We start from the raw sequence: 23,570 nt of genomic DNA on the forward strand, positions 1-23,570 counted from the left end.
TAGTCCATTCCTCTGCAGACAGCTACTGACTGATAACTCAACTAGCAACTGCTGTTCCTTTTATTTCATCCAGGTATCTACAATTCATTTCCACTAAGCACAAAATAACATACCTCTAAACACTACCACAGACGATTCCCGTATATTCTACCTACGGGTGCGACACTAAAATCTCAACAGCCCTGACAGTTTGGTTTGGAAGCAGTGCTGAAAGAATAGAATAGACTTTTTATGAAAGCGTTAGCGTTAGCGTTAGCATAGTTACGGTATACTTCGTAGATTGGATACTAGCAACATTCATGTTTCTTTTCAATAATCTCATCCTGACTACTTTCAGGAACAAGGCAGGGGAGTATACCTTGTTCAAATCATAAACAAGAATACTAAAAGCATGAATATCACTATTCCCGGCCACGCCCATCTTTACCATAACTTGGGATAGGGGAAGGAAATGTTGATGTAGCAGTGCTTAATGAGAGGCCACCGACTCAGCGACACCCTCATAAGTGCTACGAAGTTGGAAGTTGGGGAAGGTATATTGTCAGGATTCGCCTAGAAAGCTGGCGAAAGACCATAAACATTTGTTGTTTAAGTGTTTTCAATTTAATCTTTTGAATGCCGGCAATCAAAAGAGAAAACAATAGTTTATTTATAGTATAAATTGTATTTCGTGAAATGCTTGTCGATTGTGCAGTAATATTTTTGCTCAATAGCCAGTAAAAAGCAAGACCGATCCCTCCAGGGTCATCGGATTGTATAAAATAACGTTACGCGTAAAAAAAACCGCCCGTTGAAAAAAAAAACCCCGATGGTACTGTATTTTTAGATAATCGAAAAACGAAAGGAAGCGCGTTCGAACTAAACACCCTAGGATAACACAGTCGGTTTTTCTGCTCAAAATTCTACGAAAAGCAGAATCGATCCCTCCAGGGTCATCGAACGGTTAAAAGGCATCCACTACCGATTGTTAGTTGCGTTACACCCGCCCGGACAGAATGCGCAATCTGAGCATAATTCAAGACCAACAATTGAAAAGGCCTCAAGTCCAAAATGTAAACAAATCGGTTTTATGCTGATTTCAGTGTATAGGAGCCTATTCTTGCTAAAACATACAATAGTCATTTAAAAATATGCATAAAAATTGAAAAAATAACATTTTTCTAAAAGGCCCCATCTCATTTTCCGCTAACCAGGATATTCATCGCAAATGCGGCCTTTTCTCAAAAAGGCCTCATTTCTATATCTGACGGAAACCGAGTTGAGGCCTGATAAACAAACATCAAAATTGCAATGTAGATTGCGAAAAATGTTCCAAATTCACTAAGTAGATGCAGGTTATACTACGGAACGACTGCTCCTTGTATTATTTTACACAGTGGTTGTCTAAACGGCGAACATTATCAAGTTTTCCGTCGGGTTCCGGTAGACTGATGTATTTTGTATCATACTACTAAATAATACCTGTGTCAGCCTGTCTGTACTTCACAACTTATTAACAAAAACACCATTTGGTTTCAATTGCATGAAAAATAACGTTCAATTGCAATATTATTTCAATTGAACCAATATTTCCATACATTTTCTCGACGACAAACTTGCGTACCACACACATAATGTTCATGGATGACGAAGGGTTCAATCAATCACACATTTATACGACCGCACGAATCTTCTCTTGCTGTAGGGATCTCTATGTACTTTACTTCACCACTTAACACTCTTCTACACTTTAAATTTCTTATTTCATCATCAATTTTGAATGATTTTCAAAAGGCCACATCAGAAGATGATAAAAAAACAAGCCACAACTAGAAGGCCTCAACACATTTTAGAGTAAACAAAGGCGTCAACTCACAGGCCTCATCAGCGTCGGCCGGCGTCTATGGCCACAAATGAAAAGGGCTGCACAGCTTTTGGTGAAATAAAAGCCTCATTTCCTTTGACTCGTTTTTTTAGCAGGATTTTTTGCGAAAATGATAGTAATGAATATTCATAGCTATAAATCAGTTTATCCATCGACTTTCTGGACGATAAAATAACATACAATGCCTAAATTCTTAATTTAAATTTGATTTATTGTTTGACAAAACAAGATTGTATTTTTCTCATTGTTTACTTTTTGGAGATGAGGCCTTTTGAATTGTTAGTCTTGAATTATCAAACTCCGAAAATAACATTTTCCGTTCAAGAAACGACCAGAAATTCCACGACGCGGACAAAAACGATCCGGAAGGCTCACAAAAGGAAAAGTATCATACTGGAACAAACTCACCGGTTTGATTCTCTAAATTCATGTGCTGCCTGTCACTTCCGGATGGTTCGGTGAACTTGGGGCAGCCAAAAACCATCAGTACTGAGGACACAAATCAATCAAATCACTTTTACATTTTTCACTTTTCACTATTCCATTTCTGAATGTAAAATTGTATTCTTATTAACTGTATATTAAGGACACTATAGAAGGAAGCCAAAGATGGCAGCCAAAATTGTTGTTTCCCTCCCCCTTCCCCTTTCCCTCATCTTGGCATGTACCTGACGAGTGCAAAGGTACCTACGCATAAATCTGCTTTTCTCCTGCTCTTACCTTGAGGTAGCTCTTCCGTATTGCTACTGTTGAATCATACATCTTCAATCTATCAATTGAAATCTTGTTTTAGGCAGGATTACATCTTAATCACTAGTTTTGTGCATTATTTCCGTGAGCATGCATTCTAGATTTCTTCTTCATATTCTCTTTCTATCAATCACACAATTTTGCTTCCCGAATTTCAACCGATTTTTTCACCACTATTCACAGCACAATGGTCAATAAAACTTGAATCGATTGTTTTCCACTATTCACTTTTTCTCCCATCGCATTCATTTTCAACGAAAATCCTCTAAAACCTCTAATCCGTGCACTTAAAATTTACTGAAATTGTTTTCCTCGATTTGATTTTCCGCAACAATCACACTCGCGACGGCAACTACCAGCAATGAAAATATGTTTATGTATTGATGGCTTTTTTGGCAGTGAGGCCAAATATATTAATAGCAAAAAAATAATTTAATTCATTTCAGTGTATTGTTATGTTTGACAAACAGTATTGCAAATCTTGAATTACAAGCGAATTAATTTAATTTGTATTTAAACACGTTTATTTGAATAAAATAATGAAATATAACAGATTTTGCCAACTATTACTTTTGGTCTGAAATCTGTCACCCAAGCTTCAGGCAACACTGTCAAGTCAGCTGGCACTGCCTTCAGAAGGTAAACAGTAAACATTACAGCTAGGTATTGCAATCGTGTCCAAACTGCGTTTCAAAATGCCTCGTCGGACGAAAAAAAGAAAAGCAGCTATTGAGCGTGAAAAACGCAAAAAAATCAATCTTGGCAATAGTGTTGAGGATGTGTGGGATACCGGCTACATACGGGAGTCGTCGTTGTGGTCAACGGAATTATTTGTGCCTGATATCAAGGAAGAGTGTGTTCCAGCTGAGTTCACCCACGATGACGAAGGTCCCGTTATTCCTAGCAGTTTACGAACATCGGGTAAGCTTCTTTCGTAATTTCATAGAAAATTAATAAAAATGGTCAATAAAGGTATTATTTTGTTTTAGAGTCGTATAGTGCAACGACGTCCACAGATTTGATTATAACAGTGAGATGCAATGCCGATGTTTCACATTCACCAGATTGCTCAGCAGAAATACCGTTTTCGCTTCCAAACGAGTCCTTCAAAGTATTCCACGACGAGAATTGTCCTGATGTGATATTGGCTTCGATGACTAGTTCTTCCTCTGTACATTCTAGTTTCGGTAAGCATCTATTTTATTCACATACTTATATAATCAGCATCGCTGGACCTGGTTGGCTAAATTTTACATGCTATAAGTTTCAAATATAGTCAGGTTACCTTCCACACCTAATTTAAAACTAAATATAAACTTATTTAAAAAACTAACTAAAAACTTATAGTAATGTGAGATTGGATTGTATTCTACTGCCTGTATATAAGATTTCATTGAACTATATACGACTCAATTATGAAATTCCTTGTAGGGTCGACCACAACTAGTTGTAACGAAAATTGCAGTGGTCAAGACCAATCAGACGCGTATACACCGAAGGCATTAGGTAGTCACGAATCCACTGGTACGATGAACTTATCATCTTATTTGGCTTCGGCGTCCGACAGATACCAACCGGCTGTAATTGGAGAGTCATCTTTTCACGATGCAAATGTTGTGACACCTCATCGAACAGGTACATTTTATGACCCTAGAGTAATACTATAATTATTGGGGGAATCTGCTCCAATTCCGACCCTGTTTCAATTTGGAACCCAAGCGCTCGTTCTAACATGGAAACTTGGAAACTTGGAACTTGGAACCAAACAAATTGGACCTTTTGAAGCATTTTGTTCAATCTTATCTAGTCATGTCTTGTTAGGAAATAACAAGAAGAAACTGAGAGAAAATTGTGCGCTCTGAATCATCCTTTCACGAAAAATAACCATGTCGTTTGTCGTGTTTGAAAGATATGACCTAAAAACTGTTTCGAAGTCTAAATTGGATCATGTTTCCCTATTATTGCTATGGCCATAATGCCATTTGGCAGACAGTCAAATGGTGTAAAGTCAGTTGGGATGATAGTCGTTTGGCATTAAGTCATTAATTTGAAAAAGAAGCAACTACAGTGGTACAATTTTGTCCGCGACCATGAGATATATACACTCCGAAAAAATCATGCGATTTTACGTCTTTTGGATGCACATAAAAGAAGCGAACCAAATGACGTGAGTTTGTGTCTCATTTTAAATACGATGGTGTCTGATTCGGGAAATGTCAATCATAGCGGCATCGTTTTCATGACCTTCATCATGTAAAACTACATTTTTCTTTCAATACATCTTTCAGAACCCATTTTTACATCATTTCATCACTTACATCATGTGTCATTCAGTCATAATGTGAATTACGTCCGGAGTGATTTTCATTATTTTTAAGAGTGTATCATAAAATTGCATTTAGCTTCTTTTTTACATGTTATCACTTATGTTAGCAGTTGGACGCATCATTGTTATAAATGCGCACTAATATCTCGGACATCGTGGCCCGGAAGTTATGATACAGCTTCATCACAAAAAAGGTTTATTAGTATTGTTTTTTTCTACAAATTATGAAAATTAGTATGGCTAGGTATGACTAATCGATACTCTGCTAGCGTCGATGAGATCGCGAGCATTTTTATTGACTATTGGAAGGAATTTAGAAATCGAATGCTTCTCAGAATTATGCCAAACGACAGCTATGCCAAACGGCCTACCCTGTTTTGCATATAGTCGTTTGCTATAATAAACTACTATATGCAAAACAGGGTAGGCTTATTGCTATTATTACTATAATTATTGTTTTAGCATTATTTGTTCCTGAATTAGAACCCAACAAGGACCCTGACCAAGATGTTTCAAATAAGAGCGTGGACGAAAATTATTATACAGTAAAGAGCATTAATAAACCTATTCAGTTAACGCGATCCACCACAACTATAATCGATATTCCCGGCGTTCCGGTGAAAATAGACAATGACTCTGATTCTGATTGCCACTGCGACGCATGTATGGAATGGGTCGAATTTAATCACCATTCCGATTGTAACCGATCATTAAACACGACGATCACCATAGACAACTCTCCTGATACGATTACGGGTGAAATGAAAAAAATATACAGATCCCTTGATAATATTGAGCCCAAGCACCGGTACATAAACCGGTCCGGATATGTTCTACGGAACGGTGTGTACAACAAAGCAAAACCTGTTGGAAAAGTAACTACTAAAAGGTTAGTCAAAATAATATCTTAATTTTTCGTGATTTGCTAGCTGCATTGCGTAATTACTCTTCTCCACTTACTTGTCTCATATTTTAAGAGACTTGTAGTCGTTTGTAGAAGGACACCACAGACAAACAGGCGTAACATTGAAGAATTTTTCATCAACCACTAATTTTACGATCATTTAAATTTAGCTATGTTTCGAACCTCAACAACAACAGTATTTCGTGCAACATGCTCACCGGATGCTAATGATGTCAACTGTTTGTACGTTTGTTTGTCTGTGAGGGCAGTATATGTATTGTACTACGCGAGGATAATAATCTCAGCATGTCTGTGTACACATGGATCATATCATATTTTTTAGGTTTCAGGCAATAGACACTGATGCATACACTGAAGTTGAGATCCCACAATGGAAGCATTTTGAGGGGCGGCGAATCGTCGATTTCGACTACTTTATGAAATGGTCTTTGACAACTCAAGCGCTACATTCTCAGCACTGTGTAGGCATTCTTTGTCCCTACCAAGAGGATTTTCAATCCATGGTGTCGTCCGTTTTTCTCAAGTGCAATGTTTGTAATAAAATTTACAAAGGTTCATCTGAAAAGCCATCTACAAAAAAACGTTTACGATTGAGCTTGGTTTGGGCAATTTTGTGTAGTGGAGGTACATACACATTAGCCCATGAGCTGTTCTCGTTTTTGAATATGCCGTTTCTAAGTAGACAGACTTTCATCAAGGATGAAGTTGCTATGGATGATACATTGGAAGCTGCATTGGAAGAATCCATGCAAAATGCTGTCAAAAACGAAAGAGAACTAGTTTTTCAGGATATGAAGGATCTGCCTACATCCATTACTGATGAAGAACCAACCGAAATATGCGCAGCTCTCGATGGATCATGGGGCCAGCGAAGTAATGGCCATCGATACAACTCAGCCTCGGGATGCGCAGCTATTATCGGTTTACGGACCAAGAAAGTTTGTTTTGTGGGCTGCAGAAATAAGCGATGCGTCGCTTGTAACATAAATGTGTTAAGGAGTAAAAAAGGCTTGAAACAACGTAAGCATAAATGCTACCGCAATTTCAAAGGAGCATCTGGTGGTATGGAACCAGATATATTAATTGAGGGTTTCAAAAAATTGCATAAACAAGGCGTGAAGGTGACAACAGTTGTAACTGACGGGGACTCCACGACGGTAGCAAGACTGAAAAACAATTGTCGATATGGACACGAAATCCGTCAGCAGCTTTGCTGTAACCACGCCATAAAAAGCTGTGGAAAAAAGCTTCGAGAGGTAAATTTTATGTTTATTATATTATTTCACAATAAATATTGTACTTATCATAAAGATAGGTTAAAAGATTTATACCAAAATTGGAGTTGACAAAATCAAGTGCGTAAATGTATTTTTTTGCTTTAGATAAAATGTCCCAAACAATATTTGAACGCCTTCAAAAAATCTATCGACCGTACTACACGGGGTATACGCGCCGCAATAAAACATTGTGCCGATGAAACCAATGGAAGCGACGTTGAAGGATTACGCCAAGATATACGTAATGCTCCTTATCATGCTTTTGGAATACATGATGACTGCCGTCCCTATTTTTGCGTTCCTAAAAAACTGGATGAAAATGAATGTAATTCTCAAAAATGCATCGTTCCAGAGTTACAAAACTTAGGAATATGGAACAAAGTACTGGTAGCCGTTGAAAAAATCGCAGCTAAAGCTGAGTTTCTTAGCGAAAACCGAACTAGTAACTTGTGAGTGCTTTGATTGTACTTTTGAATCGCAAAAATATCATTTTCATTTCATTTTAGGGTTGAAAATTTGTATTGTCGTCTAAGTAAATACAATGTGGGAAAACGCGTTGATACTATGAGCCGCGGTTCGTATCAGAGAAGGGTACATATTACAGTTTTACAACATAATGAACATTTTACTTGGCATGACAAGTATATGGAAATGTACACCGGTGAACGTCCAGGATTTTACATGAAAAAAATGATTCGTGAAAAAACTATTTCCTCCGAGTTCACAAAGAAAACTCAAAAAAGACCGGGTTTTACAAGGCGCAAAGCAACGTATTACGACGAAATAGAGCTTGATTATGGTGAAGATGCAGTTACTGCAGCGGAAGAAGCACAAACCGCCTTCGAACTTCCGGGGATGGAAGCAAAGTACCAGGTAAATGATCAATTTACATTTAAAATATACTTTTAGGTCTTTAAGCTACGATATGCGTACTCAATTTTCATGTAGGATTTCCATGTTGCCTGTTAGTGCACTCAATTTTTTTTTTGTTTAACATATTTTGTGAAAATTTGAAAGTTTTAGCAGATGACTACTTCTATTATTAAACAAAGCCATGAAATGAAAAACATCCCGAGTAACAAACACGTTATAATTTTGTATTATCAACTTATATATGACTTATTTTGGTCATATATCAGTGGATAATAAACAATTAGAACATGTGTGTTGCTGGGGATGTGTATGATGGTCAATAGAAATCATTATTTGCAGATCTCAGATGGCTCCAAACAACTTTTGAAAGACGATTTGACGATAACTCAGATGGAAGAATATTGTCAAGGCCGTATACTATCCAGGCACGTTCCAGAAGTAATAAGCTCAAGAGATTCAACTAAACTGAAAAAATGCGAAATGCTGCTGCAGACCACTACTGTATGGAACTTTCTGAAATGTAATCGTTCCATTGTTGGCCTTATTCTTCGGTTGCTCAAGGATGATCATGGATTCATGATGGGTGGAACAAAAATGTATATCGACGTTTGTCATTCCTATCTGTGCTGCGTACCGGATGGTAATCACGACCTTGACAGAATTTTACACGCTATACTGTATTAATGATGTTATTCACTTTTTCAGCTGTGTCCGAGGATGGCTCTACAATTCTGCTGTTGCGAAAAAGGGACTGCAAAGAAACAATACGCGAAGTTGCCTCAAAGCGTGGTACTACTTTGGGATGCAAAATGCTAAATGGAATGATTAAAATGGATAAAAATGCAATGCTTGAAGCACAAGCAGCCATGCATTCTTGTCGAATTCCAAAATGTTTAATGATTTTTGTAAATAGCAACAACCATACCGATTATATCATGTGCACTGTCAAATATGACGACAATTTTTTCCAAAATAATATCCAGGTAAAGCTGGTGAGTTTCTTCGAAAACTATCACGCAAAAATGGTTTTCCAGAAGAACATTCCAGTCAAAAATTGACTGCTTCAAACTATGTAGTTATTTTATCATGATAAAATAAATTCAACGTTATTCGAAAAATTTTTACATTGAGAATGATGATGACTTGTGGGTTTGATCTGTATATGCGGTGGTACTGTCGTTGGGGTAGAAAATGGGTCAAAACACATCTGTCCATGTTTGGATTGGATAAATCTCGTAATTTATGTATGTTCATAGGTGATGGATTTACAAATTCTGAAAACATATTTCGAAATTTCTCGCATAACTTCTGATCTCGCCCTAAAAGCCATTGGTAACCATGTGTGTAGCTCGTTGTTTCCGAGCATTTGAATGTATTTTCATGTTACTTAACAACGCTATGGTGATGAAAGGATCATTATCTACCTGCCCGTGATGTTGGTTTGGGTGCTTATTCTTTCATTTGCTCAGAAACAACGAGCTACACACGTGGTTACCAATGGCTTTTAGGGCGTTATCTCAGAGTATGCGAGATTTGTTTATTTTCACGGTAGAACAAGAGTATGAAAATTCGAGGGAGTGACATTGGGCAAAAGAAATTGGAGTTGGACCACATTATGAACACAACAGAAGAATCGTCCTCTATCCAAGTATGTACTACTTACAAATAACAATAAATATGATGGACATTATCATAATACTTCAAAGAGCAATTTAAAAAGTCGTATTTTTTTTCGATTTTACTCCTTTGTGAAGGAGTTAGATCTATTTTTTTTTATTTCTTAGGGCATACAGTATTTTAAAACTGGGCCTTCCTTAGAGGCCGCGGCTATAATGCAAAACCATGCTAAAGGTGTCTGGGTTCAATTCCCGGTCGGTCCAGGATGTTTTTGTAATGGAAATTTGCTCGACTTCCCTGGGCATAGAGTATAATCATACCTGCCACACGATATATGAATGAAAAAATGGCAACTTTGACAAACAAAGCTCTCAGTTATCAACTGTGGAAGTGCACGTTAAACAATAAGCTGAGAAGCAGGCTCTGTCCCAGTGAGGACGCAATGCCAAGAAGAAGAATAAGAAGAAGTATTTTCAAACCTACCACACCATACGAATACAAAAATCGTCAATTGGCAATGAAAGCTCTCAGCTTCCAGTAATGCTCTAAGCTTATAAGTAGGATTGGTTCCAGTACGGACGTAAAGAAGATGAAATTTAGATGCATAAAATATAGCGCATTTTGCACATAGCAAAGGTGGTTGCAAGTGCGAGAATACGTCGGATCAATTTGGCGTCTTCACCAAACATGTTCAGCATGAGATGACGAATAAGTGCGGTGCAGAAACCAGTACGATCCAAAGTAATCCTGCACTTATTTCAACGAGTCCGCATTTATAGTGGGGACCAGTTAGAAATGCATTTTATTATACTATCCACTACAGTGATCCATCAACAGGGAACATATAAGACAAATCTGTTACATCCTGGTAGGTGAATCAATCAGATGGCATATCACAACAAACATTGACATTTTGTTCTTACATTTGTATTAGTAGCATTTGCCTTCTTCCACAAATACTATCACTGTTTGGAAAAAATGAGATTTCACCAATACTTTTACATTCCTCTTTTCTGGCTTCATCATATCTTCACCTTAAAATGGACAAACAAATTTTTCGACGAAAACACGCACGAAACCGTGAGCAAAATCTATCGGACGACGCAAAACCGAACTGTCCTGCTTGGGCTTCACGAAGCACTACCCAGCAAGACGCTCCGAAACAGGAAAAAAATAAATCTCCAGCGACGAAAACACGCGCGAAATCGTGAGCAAAATCTCTAGAATAGACTTTTTATGAAAGAAGGCGAAATCTAGAATAAAAATGTTATCATATATTACTCCCAGTAAATATTCATTTTAAGAACAGAAATAAGAAAAATATGTATTAAATAATACTAATGAACATGTTATAAGTTTCAACGCCAATCATTGTGATAAAATTAGGTCATGAAAGACTTGTGATAAAAAAGGAACAATCTCTTATGAAAATATAAGCAATTTGTACTACTATAGCTATTTTATCTGTATGATAGCTGCAAAGCTGCAAATGACTTAAAGAAGGTAATATTACAAATTAAAATATGTCCAAACTTTTTTCAATCGTAATAAATCAAAACTGCTAATGGTAACCAGTAAAACCCGAAAAAATAGAAGAAAAAAATCTGATGAAACCAATTTTAGCACACCGTTGGTAATCTACGAACAAACCAGCCTTCAAGAGGAAACGAAAAAAATGCACTAATGAATCTTCACGGAATTGCTTAACAGATACTTAAAGATATTTTCTCTTGAATTATATGTGTTAAACACCTAGGGATTATTTCAGAGATAACCTCTTTTTTCTCCCAGGAATCAAAGTAAGACTTTTCCCCAGAATATCTTTTAAAAATTCATTTAGACGTTACTAAGGATTTTCAATTTGGATTCTTTCAGAAATAACAACAGCAGCTATTTCAGGAAGCAAGACACTTATTCCAGATTCCTTCGAAGATTCAGGAATTTCGCCAAGGAGAGCTTCAGATACTCCACCACTTGCCAAGAAGCCCCACTTAAGATTAATTTTAACATTCTTCTAGATAGTTCATTTAGAGATGTCTACATGAATTTTTCTCCTGGAAGCTTTGCAAGGAGTTTCTTTGGATTTTTTTCTAGAATTTCTACAGAATTCCTTACAGTAAAATATCCAAAGTTAATTTTATGGTACTAAAGAAGAAATATTTTTCAGGGTATTTTCCTAATGTTAATTTTTTTAAAGAACTTCTTGGTAACATTCTTTGAAGGATACTGAAAAACAATAACATTAATTTATAAGGATTTGCTGTATTAATCACTGGAGGAATTCCTGAATCAAGTTTTTGATCTAGGAGAAATCAAAGTGAAACATTTGAAAAAAATATCTGAATAAATTACTGGACAGTTTTCTGGAATAAAATAAATAATATGAAATATTTATAATAATGTTTTGTCGAGAACTTCAGGAAAAAATCTTAGGTGCAGTAAACGCTGTAGGAATTATTATATGTTATGCCCTGAGTCATTCAAAACTGAATACCGTAATTCGGGGTGTAGTTGATCAGTGGAGAGAAGTTGATCATTCACGTACCCACGTGTATAAACTGTCAAGAGAGCTATGATTCGATTTCAATTAGCACAATTTATGTGGTGTCGTATTACTTGATGGCTTCTCTTGAGGATCCTTAATTCGCTTTGACAATCAAATTAATCATACAATGGAAAAACAGACTTTTTAGGAAATGTTTGATGGACTGTTGAAGGGTTCTTCTCCAAACAATCGACTATTGACAAGGCTATACAAAGACACCATTTAAATAAACTGTTTCATATTGTGTGCATTGTGGATAAACAATCATTTTCTGAGTAAAACATGTTTTGTTTTGTACGTGAGTTGCTAATTTCAAAAAAAAAAAAAAAATGCATACCTCCAGGCGTTTATTGTGGGGTATTCTGTAATTTACGACAATTCAAAATTGACCGATATAACATTAAGTTATAAGATTTTTGAGATTCAGTGACCCCAAATTTAGTGAATAGCTTATCTTTTTATCTTAAGAAACTCATCGCAATAATTGATCAACTTCACCCCGGAATCAAAAACTCCACTTTTTGATTTATACGATTTTGTTATGAAGAGAAAATTTTGTTGAAATTTCGATTATATAATTCAATAGATATCCAACCAGAACATGTTTTAAAAATATTTGGATGATAATACAATAATACATGCATTCTACTAGGAGCTACAGAACAGAATCGCTCTAAAGCGATCAACTTGACCCCATTTTACGGTACTTTAAAAAATACTTGTTGGTATTGTTTGGAAAATTCCTGCGCGGAGAAATACAGGGAGGTAATCTGAGTACAATTCCAGAGTCAATCGTTAAGAGATTCTTGTAGGGGATCATGCACAAATTACGTCACGCTCCTAAGGGGGGGAGGGGGTCAAGCCAAGCGTGACAAGCCTTACAAAAATTTGGGAGGACTCATACAAAAACGTGACAAAGGGGGGGAGGGGGTCAAAAAAGTTGAAATTTAGCGTGACATAATTTGTGTACCATCCCTAGGAGTATCAAAACATCGGTAAATTCCTGATAGTATTGTTTTTTTTTTGTAAAACTCTTTGATAAACTGAAGAAAAAGAACTTTTTTGGAGTTTTCTCTGAGTTATCCTTCGGCGATTTTTTTGTTTTGAAGCGTCTTATCTGCATTCTATTCCCATCTTGGGTGTGTCGAAAGCCATAATGGTGCGTTGGACAGAGCATTTTGCAAGACTACCGGACAAGCAAGAAGGCATGGAACCACCTCGCTGGCTTTATCAGGAGCAACAGGAGAGTGTGTGCCAAAATTGAAGTTGGAGGGACACAGCCATGGACCGAGTAAATTGGCTTAAATCAAAATAATGCTGTAATTTTGTCATCAGAGATGATCTATTTCCACCAAATACCGGTGATAATCCGAATTTCCGGAAGCATGTCTTATGCAGTAAAATTATGACGTGTTTTTAGCAAAGACATTAGTTGAAAATTCAAAAGTTTACTGTACATGAGGATAGAAGATTCTGAAGCGATTTGTGCGCCAAGTGTTAAGATCGGTCCAGAAACAACCCAGATATCACCATTTCCTCGGAATCGGCGCCGGTAGTGGATCCGAATTGGGATCAGATAAAAGTATCCACTCAAAATATGTCGTACAATATATTTTCTTCATAGCTCATCATGAATAATCCTATTACTTACTTACTTGATACTTGATGGGCCACAATCCGCTACGTTGAATCTACGCCGAATGGATAATTCTTCTCCACTGGGCTCGGTCCTGAGCCAATCGCTTCCAGTCGCCCTGAACGTTAAGTGCCCTTAAGTCCTCTTCAACTGCAAAAAGCCAACGTGTGCGCGGCCTACCACGAAGCCGACGGCCTCGTCCGGGTTCTCTACTGAATATTATTTTTGCTTGTCGTTCTTCCGGCATTCGTACCACGTGACCAGCCCAACGCAGCCTGCCATGTTTTATGAGCTTGATTCATTCATTTATTTAGTTAACATCTACACAGATAACACTGAATCAACCATTTCACGCCACAATACTCGATTCGTGGCCGCATCTCTCCATCCTCGGTTCTGCCCCACGCTCGCCAAATCGATACGCACTTGATCCGCCCACCTAGCTCGCTGCGCTCCACGCCTTCTTGTACCAACCGGATCCGAAGCGAACACCATCTTTGCAGGGTTACTGTCCGGCATTCTTACAACATGCCCTGCCCATCGTATCCTTCCAGCTTTGGCCACCTTCTGGATACTGGGTTCGCCGTAGAGTTGGGCGAGCTCGTGGTTCATCCTTCGCCGCCACACACCGTTCTCCTGCACACCGCCGAAGATCGTCCTAATCACCCGACGTTCGAAGACTCCAAGTGCTTGCAGGTCCTCCTCGAGCATCGTCCACGTTTCGTGCCCGTAGAGGACTACCGGCCCTATGAGCGTTTTGTACATGGTACATTTGGTGCGGGCGTGAATCTTTTTTGACCGCAGCTTCTTCTGGAGGCCATAGTAGGCCCGACTTCCACTGATGATGCGCCTCCGTATTTCACGGCTAACGTTATTGTCAGCCGTCAGCAAGGATCCAAGGTAGACGAACTCGTCGACCACCTCGAACGTATCCCCGTCTATCGTAACACTGCTACCTAGGCGAGCCCTGTCGCGCTCGGCCCCACCAGCTAGCATGTACTTTGTCTTGGCCGCATTCACCACCAGTCCAACTTTTGCTGCCTCGCGTTTCAGGTGGGTGTACAGTAGGGCAATTCAAATTTTAAAAATGTTTGAAAACCCAATCTCCCATATGCTCCTTACCATCCTTACCATAAAAATAGTGTTCCGTGAAATTTTCAGCTTTCTAGGTGGTGATTTAAAGGTGGCCCAAAGACAATATAGGTTTGTATGGAAATTACTATGGAGAAATTTAGAGAAATATTCCAAACACTCTAGTACTGTAATGTAAGTAGAAACTTATCATCCCATATTGAAAACTCATTCTTCAAACCTTAATGAAGGATGTTGCTGAAGAAACAAATCCCTTTTGAGCTAATTTTGTTTGGGATTTTTGTACATGTTTGCAGGGCTATAATCCCATATTTAGCTTAATAATAGCAAACAAACTCATGGATATCTCTTCTGTTATCCTTCGGATTGAATTTCTCCCTTCAGCATATTTCTTCATTATGGTTTGAAGAACGAGTTTTCAATATGGAATAATAAGTTTGTATTAATATTACAGAACTACCGTGTTTGGAACATATCTCAAAATTTCTCCATAGTAATTTCCATATAAACCTATATTGTCTTTGGGCCACCTTTAAATCACCACCTAGAAAGCTGAAAATTTCACAGAACACTATTTTTATGGTAAGGATGGTAAGAAGCATATGGGAGATTGGATTTTCAAACATTTTTAAATTTTGAACCGCCCTAGTGTACAGGTCTGCCACCTTTTCAAATGTTCGGCCGACGATGTCCATATCATCCGCGAAGCAAACAAATTGACTGGATCTCGTAAAAATCGTACCCCGGCTGTTAAGCCCGGCTCTCCGCATAACACCTTCTAGCGCAATATTGAACAACAGGCACGAAAGTCCATCACCTTGTCGTAGTCCCCGGTGGGATCCAAACGAACTGGAGTGTTTGCCTGAAACCTTCACACAATTTTGCACACCTTCCATCGTCGCTCTTATCAGTCTCGTGAGCTTCCCGGGAAAGCTGTTCTTGTCCATGATTTTCCATAGCTCTACGCGGTCGATACTGTCGTATGCCGCCTTGAGCTTGATAATATTCACTAATGAGCTTGATAATATCCAATTCTTTATATACTTGGTACAACTCATGATTCATGCGACGCTGCCAGATTCCATTTTCTTGTTTACCGCCGAGTATTGTTCGCAGCACTTTACGCTCAAAAACTCCAAACGTTTTCCGGTCGACCTCTATATCGTATAGAGCAACCGGAAGGATAAGAGTCTTATATAGCGCGAATTTTGTTTTCGTCTGCAGGCTACTGGACTTAAGCTGGTTACGGAGCCCGTAAAAAGCCCTATTCGCAGCTGCAAGACGCCTTCTCACCTCGCGGGTAACATCATTATCGCAAGTCACTAAAGTCCTATAAATAATCCTATTATAAATTGAAAATGAGTCTTGGACAGATTTGGCCACTCATGGCGCCGCCAAGTGCCCCGAGGAAACCTTGCATAGTGGACATTTCGGTTTTGACACCAAACGATATCATGCGACGGCTAATTCTTCATGTTTTCTCGTAATTAGGGCAACTGTAGATTTAAAGTGGATATTTGACTACAGTAGCCACTTTTGGGCCATCGGATGTCCCAGAAGGAACCTGTGATTGGGGACAATTGGAATTGAACTCCAACATATATCGTTGCGCTGAGGGTCGTGGGTTCGAATCCCACCGGTCGAGGATCTTTTCGGGTTGGAAATTTTCTCGACTTCCAAAGCCTAAAGTATCTTCGTACCTGCCACACGATATACAGTATCGGACATATAAAATGCACCAAAGCCGTTTTCCCATACAAAATGGTCAACTTCAGAGAGCTATATCTCCGCCGTTTCTCAACCGATTCTTCTCATTTTTTCTTTGACGAACTACAAATTACCTCAATTTTTGATAACTATTGAAAATGTTGTGTGAAAACTATTGATTCAAAAGTTACAGATAGGTTTATTTTTGACATAAAAAATGCACCAAGACGAAAAGAGATGTATCAGACAAACTATGCGTTGTATCCTTTCGGTGTCTTCAGCGCATTTGGTCCTTATCACTCAATGAACAAATGCGCTGAAGACACCTAGATGCTACGAAGCGTAGTTTTTCTGCTACATCACTTTGTGCCTTGGTGCATTTTTTATGTCAAAATTCAACCTATCTGTAACTTTTGAATCAATAGTTTTCACACAACATTTTCAATAGTAATCGAAAATTGAGGTAATTTGTAGTTCGTCAAAGAAAAAATGAGAAGAATCGGTTGAGAAACGGCGGAGATATAGCTCTCTATAGTTGACAATTTCGTATGGGAAAACGGCTTTGGTGCATTTTATATGTCCGATACTGTACGCATGCAAAAATGGTTAATAACTCAGTTAATAACTGTGGAAGTGCTCATAAGAACACTAAGCTGAGAAGCAGGCTCTCCCAGTGAACCACGTAACGTATATGAATGTGCATCCAAAATCACATATTCATGCGTCCAAAATCAGAATTGCACAAGATGCCATATTAAGCGTTATCAATGTCAATACAAGTTGTATATAAATCCCCAATACGATTCATAAACGACAATCTGTGTTGACAACAAAACATGTCGTAAATAGTGCAACGTTATGTTATATAAACTGACAGATCATATATCAATCCAGTAACCATCGTATGAAATCGCAATAACTTAGCAAACATTGCCACCCAAACTTCGTCTATCTGGGCCTCAATGAACAACAAAGTATGTGTCGCTGTACATGAAACATGTAATAACATTGGCAAATAATCACCCATTCGCTAAGTAACCCTTGGTAGTACAGTGGTAAGGTGCCCGATTCCTGATCCAGAGGTCTCGTATTCTAGACTCGCTGGAAACTTTTTTTTTATTTTCATCCAAATTTTGTGGCATTTTATATCTGATCGCAGAATGTCCGAAAAAGTCGTGCCAAGTACGCATATAGCCTCCACTTTGGTAGGTATATAGCCTTTTCGTGCAATCTATACGATTGAATTGATTCATATAGAATGATGTATAACAAAAGTTATACCAACCAAAATGTTGACTGGGCTGTTCCAGTGGGGACGTAACGCCAGAAAGAAGAAGAAGATATATCGTTTCGACGACACATTATTCATACTTGTTTTTAATTACGAATCGTGGTTTACGGCTAACCAGCCGAGTGGAAGATTAACAACTACCGAAAAGCTAAACATTACATATAGTTTGCAATTGGATTAAATGGACAAATTGATGTGAAGTTTTACGAAAAAGTTACACATCTTCTCAGTGAGAATCGAACTCACGACTCCCTGATCTCTAGTTAGGGCGCGTTACCCCTAAGCCTGTCTAGTCATGAATAGATTAACTATAGACTAAAAATGGATATTTAACTAGAATGGCAACTTTTGGAATTATTGAAAAAAAAACCTAATATTCTTGGATAGATAAAATCATGTTTTTTCCACATTAAAATATCAAGAGCTAAATGTTTGCTATAAAAAGCTCAAGAACGGTATTTGGTGGATTATCTTGAGGAACGGAATTCGTCATGAAATAAATTCAATGACGTATTCATCTGCCATTTTTCTTGAATGTATATATTTTGGGCAACCAACAGTTGTGTTGGAAAGATCCTAGCAAATTTCGTTTTTTTTTTGCTTTTAAGATCTTCTACAGACGCCTGATTTTTAACTACACTTTAAGAGTCCTCAAAGTTTTATCGTGACGAGTTTTGTTTATAAAGTCATTAAAACTTTCGTAGTAAATCAGCTAATATTCACTTCTTATCGCCAACCTGAAGGGAGGAAGCAGAAAGGCCCTCTTCTGCCCCCTCTGGTTACGCCCAGGGTGCACCTTATCTATTAGAATTGATTTCTTTACGGGAATCTAGACTTATTTTTGTCTTCCCACTATGTTATCCGTAGTAAGAAGATTAGAACCAGAGGATAGGTAAGTATAGAGATGACATCATATTTTTGCAACTTCGCATCATCTTTCCTAATTCACATCACGCGATTGAGTATCACAATACCCTACTTTTCTTATCTTTACTGAATAATCAATTGCATTATAAATCATTTTTTATCTTAGTTTTGCGACTTGATGTATGAACAACTATTATTCTGTACAAAAGGTAGATGACACCGATGTGATGAGCATGGTATAAAACAAAGATTGCGACATAAAAAGGCCGATATAGTCATTTTTAAGGCCATTTCACGTTGGTGTATTCAAGAAATGCCAGAACTGCAAGTTTTCGAATAGATTAATCATTCACCGTTCTTCATTGTTTGTAAGCTATTTTATTCATTACGTCTATTTTGGTATTCTTAAAACCCACCACCCGATAAGCAATAATGCGTTCAACTCTTTAAATAAATGCGCGCAAATCGCGATAGTATTAATTGCTTTCTACGGTTCTTTCTCCGTAACGAATGGCGATAAACATTATTATCTTTATCTCTGTACTATCATTACCACAATTTCGCCTCAAAAACGTACCGGAATGCGAACCCATCGCCGTTATGTACTGACTTTTCAAAACTGCAGAGCAGGCTGTACATGGACACAAAGCTCACGAAGCTACCATTACCCCTAAAAGGAAAGGGTTGAGGAAAATTCTTCACCCTGCAAAGCATGACCACTGCTACATGAATGAGCCGATGACGATATTTACTCCAATGGTGGACACAAACGCTAAAACATGAATGTCGAATGAAATAAGAGCTTTTCTAGCTTTCACAGCTTTTTGGTCGACCTATGACATCACATCGAAATATTTCAAAATGAGCTTCGAAGCATAACGGTTACGAGCTTTCGTTGTGTAATATTCGTACAGTTGGTAGATCGCAGGGATGGTAGGCCATTATAATGGTGAACTAAGGCAACCAGATGTCCCACTTATCGCTGGACAGTCCCGCTTTTTCGTCCGCGCTAAAAAGTGTCCCGCATCTTACTCAAATCATGAAAATTTACCTAATTTCAAGAGGAATAAATGTCAACGCTAATTTGCAGCTATGGGCATTTAAAATGTTAACAGTTATCCAAAATAAACTATTTGAAATAGTTATCCAACAATGAAATAGTTATTTAGGCAACAAGTTGCAAAATGATGAATTTTTCAGCACGAGTTGTACATTTATCCAACGAGGCTCGCCGAGTACACACATCCATGCGTTGTATCAATTCAGTATTTTTCAATCACGTAGGCTGTGATACAGTAGTACCTACCCATGAATGTCACAAGTTTTCACGCTTCCACCGATATCAGGTAAGACAGCACAGCACAAATGTTGGACTATTCGATTCCTAATCAGAATCGCCAGCCTGTGTGGGGTCGTCCATAAATCACATGGTCATTCATGGGGAGAGGGAGGGTCTGGCCAATGATCACGGTCCATACGAATTTTATAAATTTGTGTATGGACAAATGACCACGAGGGGGAGGGGGGTGGCCTGGAATCCCAAAAAACTGATTACGATGGACCGCCCCTGTCGGAATCAGATCGCACAACGGGTCTAGAATCAGATGCAATTATGCTTATTAGGCGAGACGAGTCGAATGAGGGACAATTGTCGACTCGCTCCCTTCGGATTAACATTAGTAGCCTCACATCACCCGAGGTAAGAACGACTCGTCTCGACTCACACGCCGCGCAAATAAGCACAAATGGCATGAAGACACTGGTTTGTTCGGTTGATGCCTACCTTTTCAGCACTGTTTTTTTAGTAGGAAAAGTAGGCCGTTATGTTGATCAACTTGAAAAGTTGATTGATTTGCAACGGAATTGCAAAAAATAAGTTTGAAACCTCGTTAACTGAAAAATAGTTGACTTTGCAACAGGATATAATTATAGTTTGTGAACAATCATTTTATTGCGTCTGATTCATGCTCTCCATTCGTTGTGATGAAATTCTCTGAAAATTCTGGTCATCATTCTGTGAAAATCTTTCTCGGTATTCTGTGACAATCTTGCTTAGAATTATGTAAGATTTGGACTAATATTCTATCAGAATCTCGCACTGGATCCTTTCAAAATCTCGTGAAGGCTTATGTGAGAATGCTGTTCAGGATTTCTTAAAAATCATCTTATAATTCTGGCAGAAACCAATGAGGCTTGTGTATAAGTTATTTAACGGCCGAGTAATAAGTGAGTGTGATGGGATGAGGATGGACGGACGAGAACAGCTTTCCCGGGAAGCTCACAAGATTGATCAGAGCAACGATGGACGGTGTGCAAAACTGCGTGAAGATCTCGGGCGAACACTCCAGTTCGTTCGAGTCTCGGCGGGGACTACGACAGGGCGACGGACTTTCGTGCCTGTTGTTCAATATTGCGCTTGAAGGTGTCATGCGGAGAGCCGGACTTAACAGTCGAGGCACGATTTTCACGAGATCCGGACAATTTGTTTGCTTCGCGGACGACATGGATATTATTGGGAGAAAATTTGAAACGGTGGCAGATTTGTTCACCCGCCTGAAACGCGAAGCAGAGTCGGGCTAATGGTGAATGCGTCGAAAACAAAGTACATGCTGGTTGGCGGAACTGAGCGCGACAGGGCCCGCCTAGGAAGCAGTGTTACGATAGACGGGGATACCTTCGAGGTGGTGGACGAGTTCGTCTATCTCGGATCCTTGTTGACGGCTGACAACAATGTTAGTCGGGAAATACGAAGGCGCATCATCAGCGGAAGTCGTGCCTACTATGGGCTCCAGAAGAAACTGCGGTCAAGAAAGATTCACCCCCGCACCAAATGCACGATGTACAAAACGCTCATAAGACCGGTAGTCCTCTATGGGCATGAGGCGTGGACTATGCTCGAGGAGGACTTGCAAGCTCTTGGGGTTTTCGAACGCCGAGTGCTAAGGACGATCTTCGGCGGCGTGCAGGAGAACGGCGTGTGGCGGCGAAGGATGAACCACGAGCTCGCTCAACTCTACGGCGAACCCAGTATCGTGAAGGTAGCTAAAGCTGGAAGGATACGCTGGGCAGGGCATGTTGCAAGAATGCCGGACAACAACCCTGTAAAGATGGTGTTCGCCACGAATCCGGTCGGAACAAGAAGGCGTGGGGCGCAGCGAGCTAGGTGGATTGACCAGGTACACCAGGACCTGGAGAGCATGGGTCACAGTCGAGGATGGAGAGAAGCGGCCATGAACCGAGGGAATTGGCGAAATATTGTTGGCGAGGCTTTATCAAGATAATTGATGTAAAGCCAAATAAGTAAGTAAGTAAGTAAGATGGGATGAGGAAACGATTGAATTTTGCACGCACATTCCAAGTGTCTAATCCAGCTCGAAATCTGTGGGCAAATGGTGGCCAAGAGCTTTGGCCAGGATCAACCGCATTTTATACAGATGACATTAGCGTAGCCAGGTTTTTTTTCTGGAGGGGGCCCAGGGGGGGGGTCTAGCAAATACGTGTTTCACAGAAGTAATGTTGGTCACAATATTCACGGTTTTCACAAATTTCGTAAAACCACGAAAGTACTACTAGAGTGCCTATAAATAAGAGTGACGTCATGTTCCAGTTTTGACAGGTCTCCTGCTTAGGGTTACCATATTTGCTACCACCGAAAAGAGTACATTTTATCAACTCTGTAAAAGAGTACTAAAGAGTACACCAAGCCTATCATGAAAAATTGAACATACATCTTTCACTAATATGATTGCAAATTTCTCGTAAATTGAAGCTCTAATCGAAAAAATGTTTGGTAGACGTGAAAGTTTTCGTCATTACACACAACCGGTATCAAATACCGAAAATAGTTCCCAATTTTGAGAAATAATTCATTAGATACATTTCGCCATACAAATATATTCCGCGTTATGTTTGAGCGATTTTTTGTGCACAGACACTAATGGTTGTGCCTTACTCTGTGGTGAGTAGCGTATCAGGCCATGCTTGTAACCTGTGTTACCATATTATTTTATTCTTTATTTACAGGATACAAAAGTTACTTCAGCCGATTATTTGACTAGTTCGTCAATCGTTGGAAGTATCTGTAAAAGAGTACACTTGAGCTCATTTAGCAAAAAAGAATAGTACAAAAATTTTAAGGCAAAAAAGAGTACAGCAGCAAGAGTAAGAGCAGTGCTCGATTGGAACGCGGATTTGTATGGAAATGACAGTTCGCAGCTATTCCAATTTTAACATTGACGCCACTCTTATTTAAATCCACTCTGAATAGTACTACAGGTTTGTATTGATTTTTTTAATTTTTAATTTTGTCTGATGTTCCAGTTATATTTGCGAATTTCAATTTTCACTAAGAAAAAAAATCATTATTGTTGTAACCCACAAACTCACAAAGAATGTCCTCTGTGATTTTTCCACGAACTTTTCAGGTATTCAACCGTATGCTATGAAGAGATTCATTTAAGAATTCCAACGGGAATTTCTTAATGTATTGTTTTTGTACTTTTCAGTGCATTCTCCTTTACCAGTTTTCATTGAGTTCGCGTTGGAATTACCACGGAAAATCATTCTCAGACTATCTGATCTTACCAGACGATTTCTCGAAGAATATCTGTCGACTTGCTAAATAAATCTCTTAAAGAATTCCGCCAGAGAATGCTTTAGAAATTCCTCCATTTTTTTCTTGTAAGGTCCTCTACGTACTTATTACTTATAAATTAAAATTGAGTCTTAAAAACAAAATAAAACAAATTTGAGTTTAAGCCAAGGGGTGAGACAAAATCTTAAAAAAAAAAACATAAAATA

The 23,570-nt window shown here is 38.6% G+C and overlaps 1 protein-coding gene and 1 long non-coding RNA gene across 2 annotated transcripts; one reads left to right on the plus strand and one right to left on the minus strand.

The window, feature by feature from the left end:
- Positions 1–3: 3 nt before the first annotated feature.
- LOC110677662 lies at positions 4–2,671 on the minus strand. The gene is made up of 2 exons (XR_002501108.1): positions 2,585–2,671; positions 4–207 (listed from the first exon to the last, which is right to left on the minus strand). It is a non-coding gene; the product is annotated as an uncharacterized LOC110677662 (long non-coding RNA).
- Positions 2,672–3,301: 630 nt separating this feature from the next.
- On the plus strand, positions 3,302–4,420 carry LOC110677661. The gene is made up of 3 exons (XM_021848606.1): positions 3,302–3,535; positions 3,604–3,801; positions 4,046–4,420. The coding sequence occupies exons 1-3, from the start codon at positions 3,310–3,312 to the stop codon at positions 4,279–4,281; spliced, it is 660 nt and encodes a 219-aa protein (XP_021704298.1). The 5' UTR covers positions 3,302–3,309; the 3' UTR covers positions 4,282–4,420.
- Positions 4,421–23,570: the final 19,150 nt, after the last annotated feature.

This window comes from Aedes aegypti, chromosome 3 (assembly GCF_002204515.2).
Source record: "Aedes aegypti strain LVP_AGWG chromosome 3, AaegL5.0 Primary Assembly, whole genome shotgun sequence".
Lineage (NCBI taxonomy): Eukaryota > Metazoa > Arthropoda > Insecta > Diptera > Culicidae > Aedes > Aedes aegypti.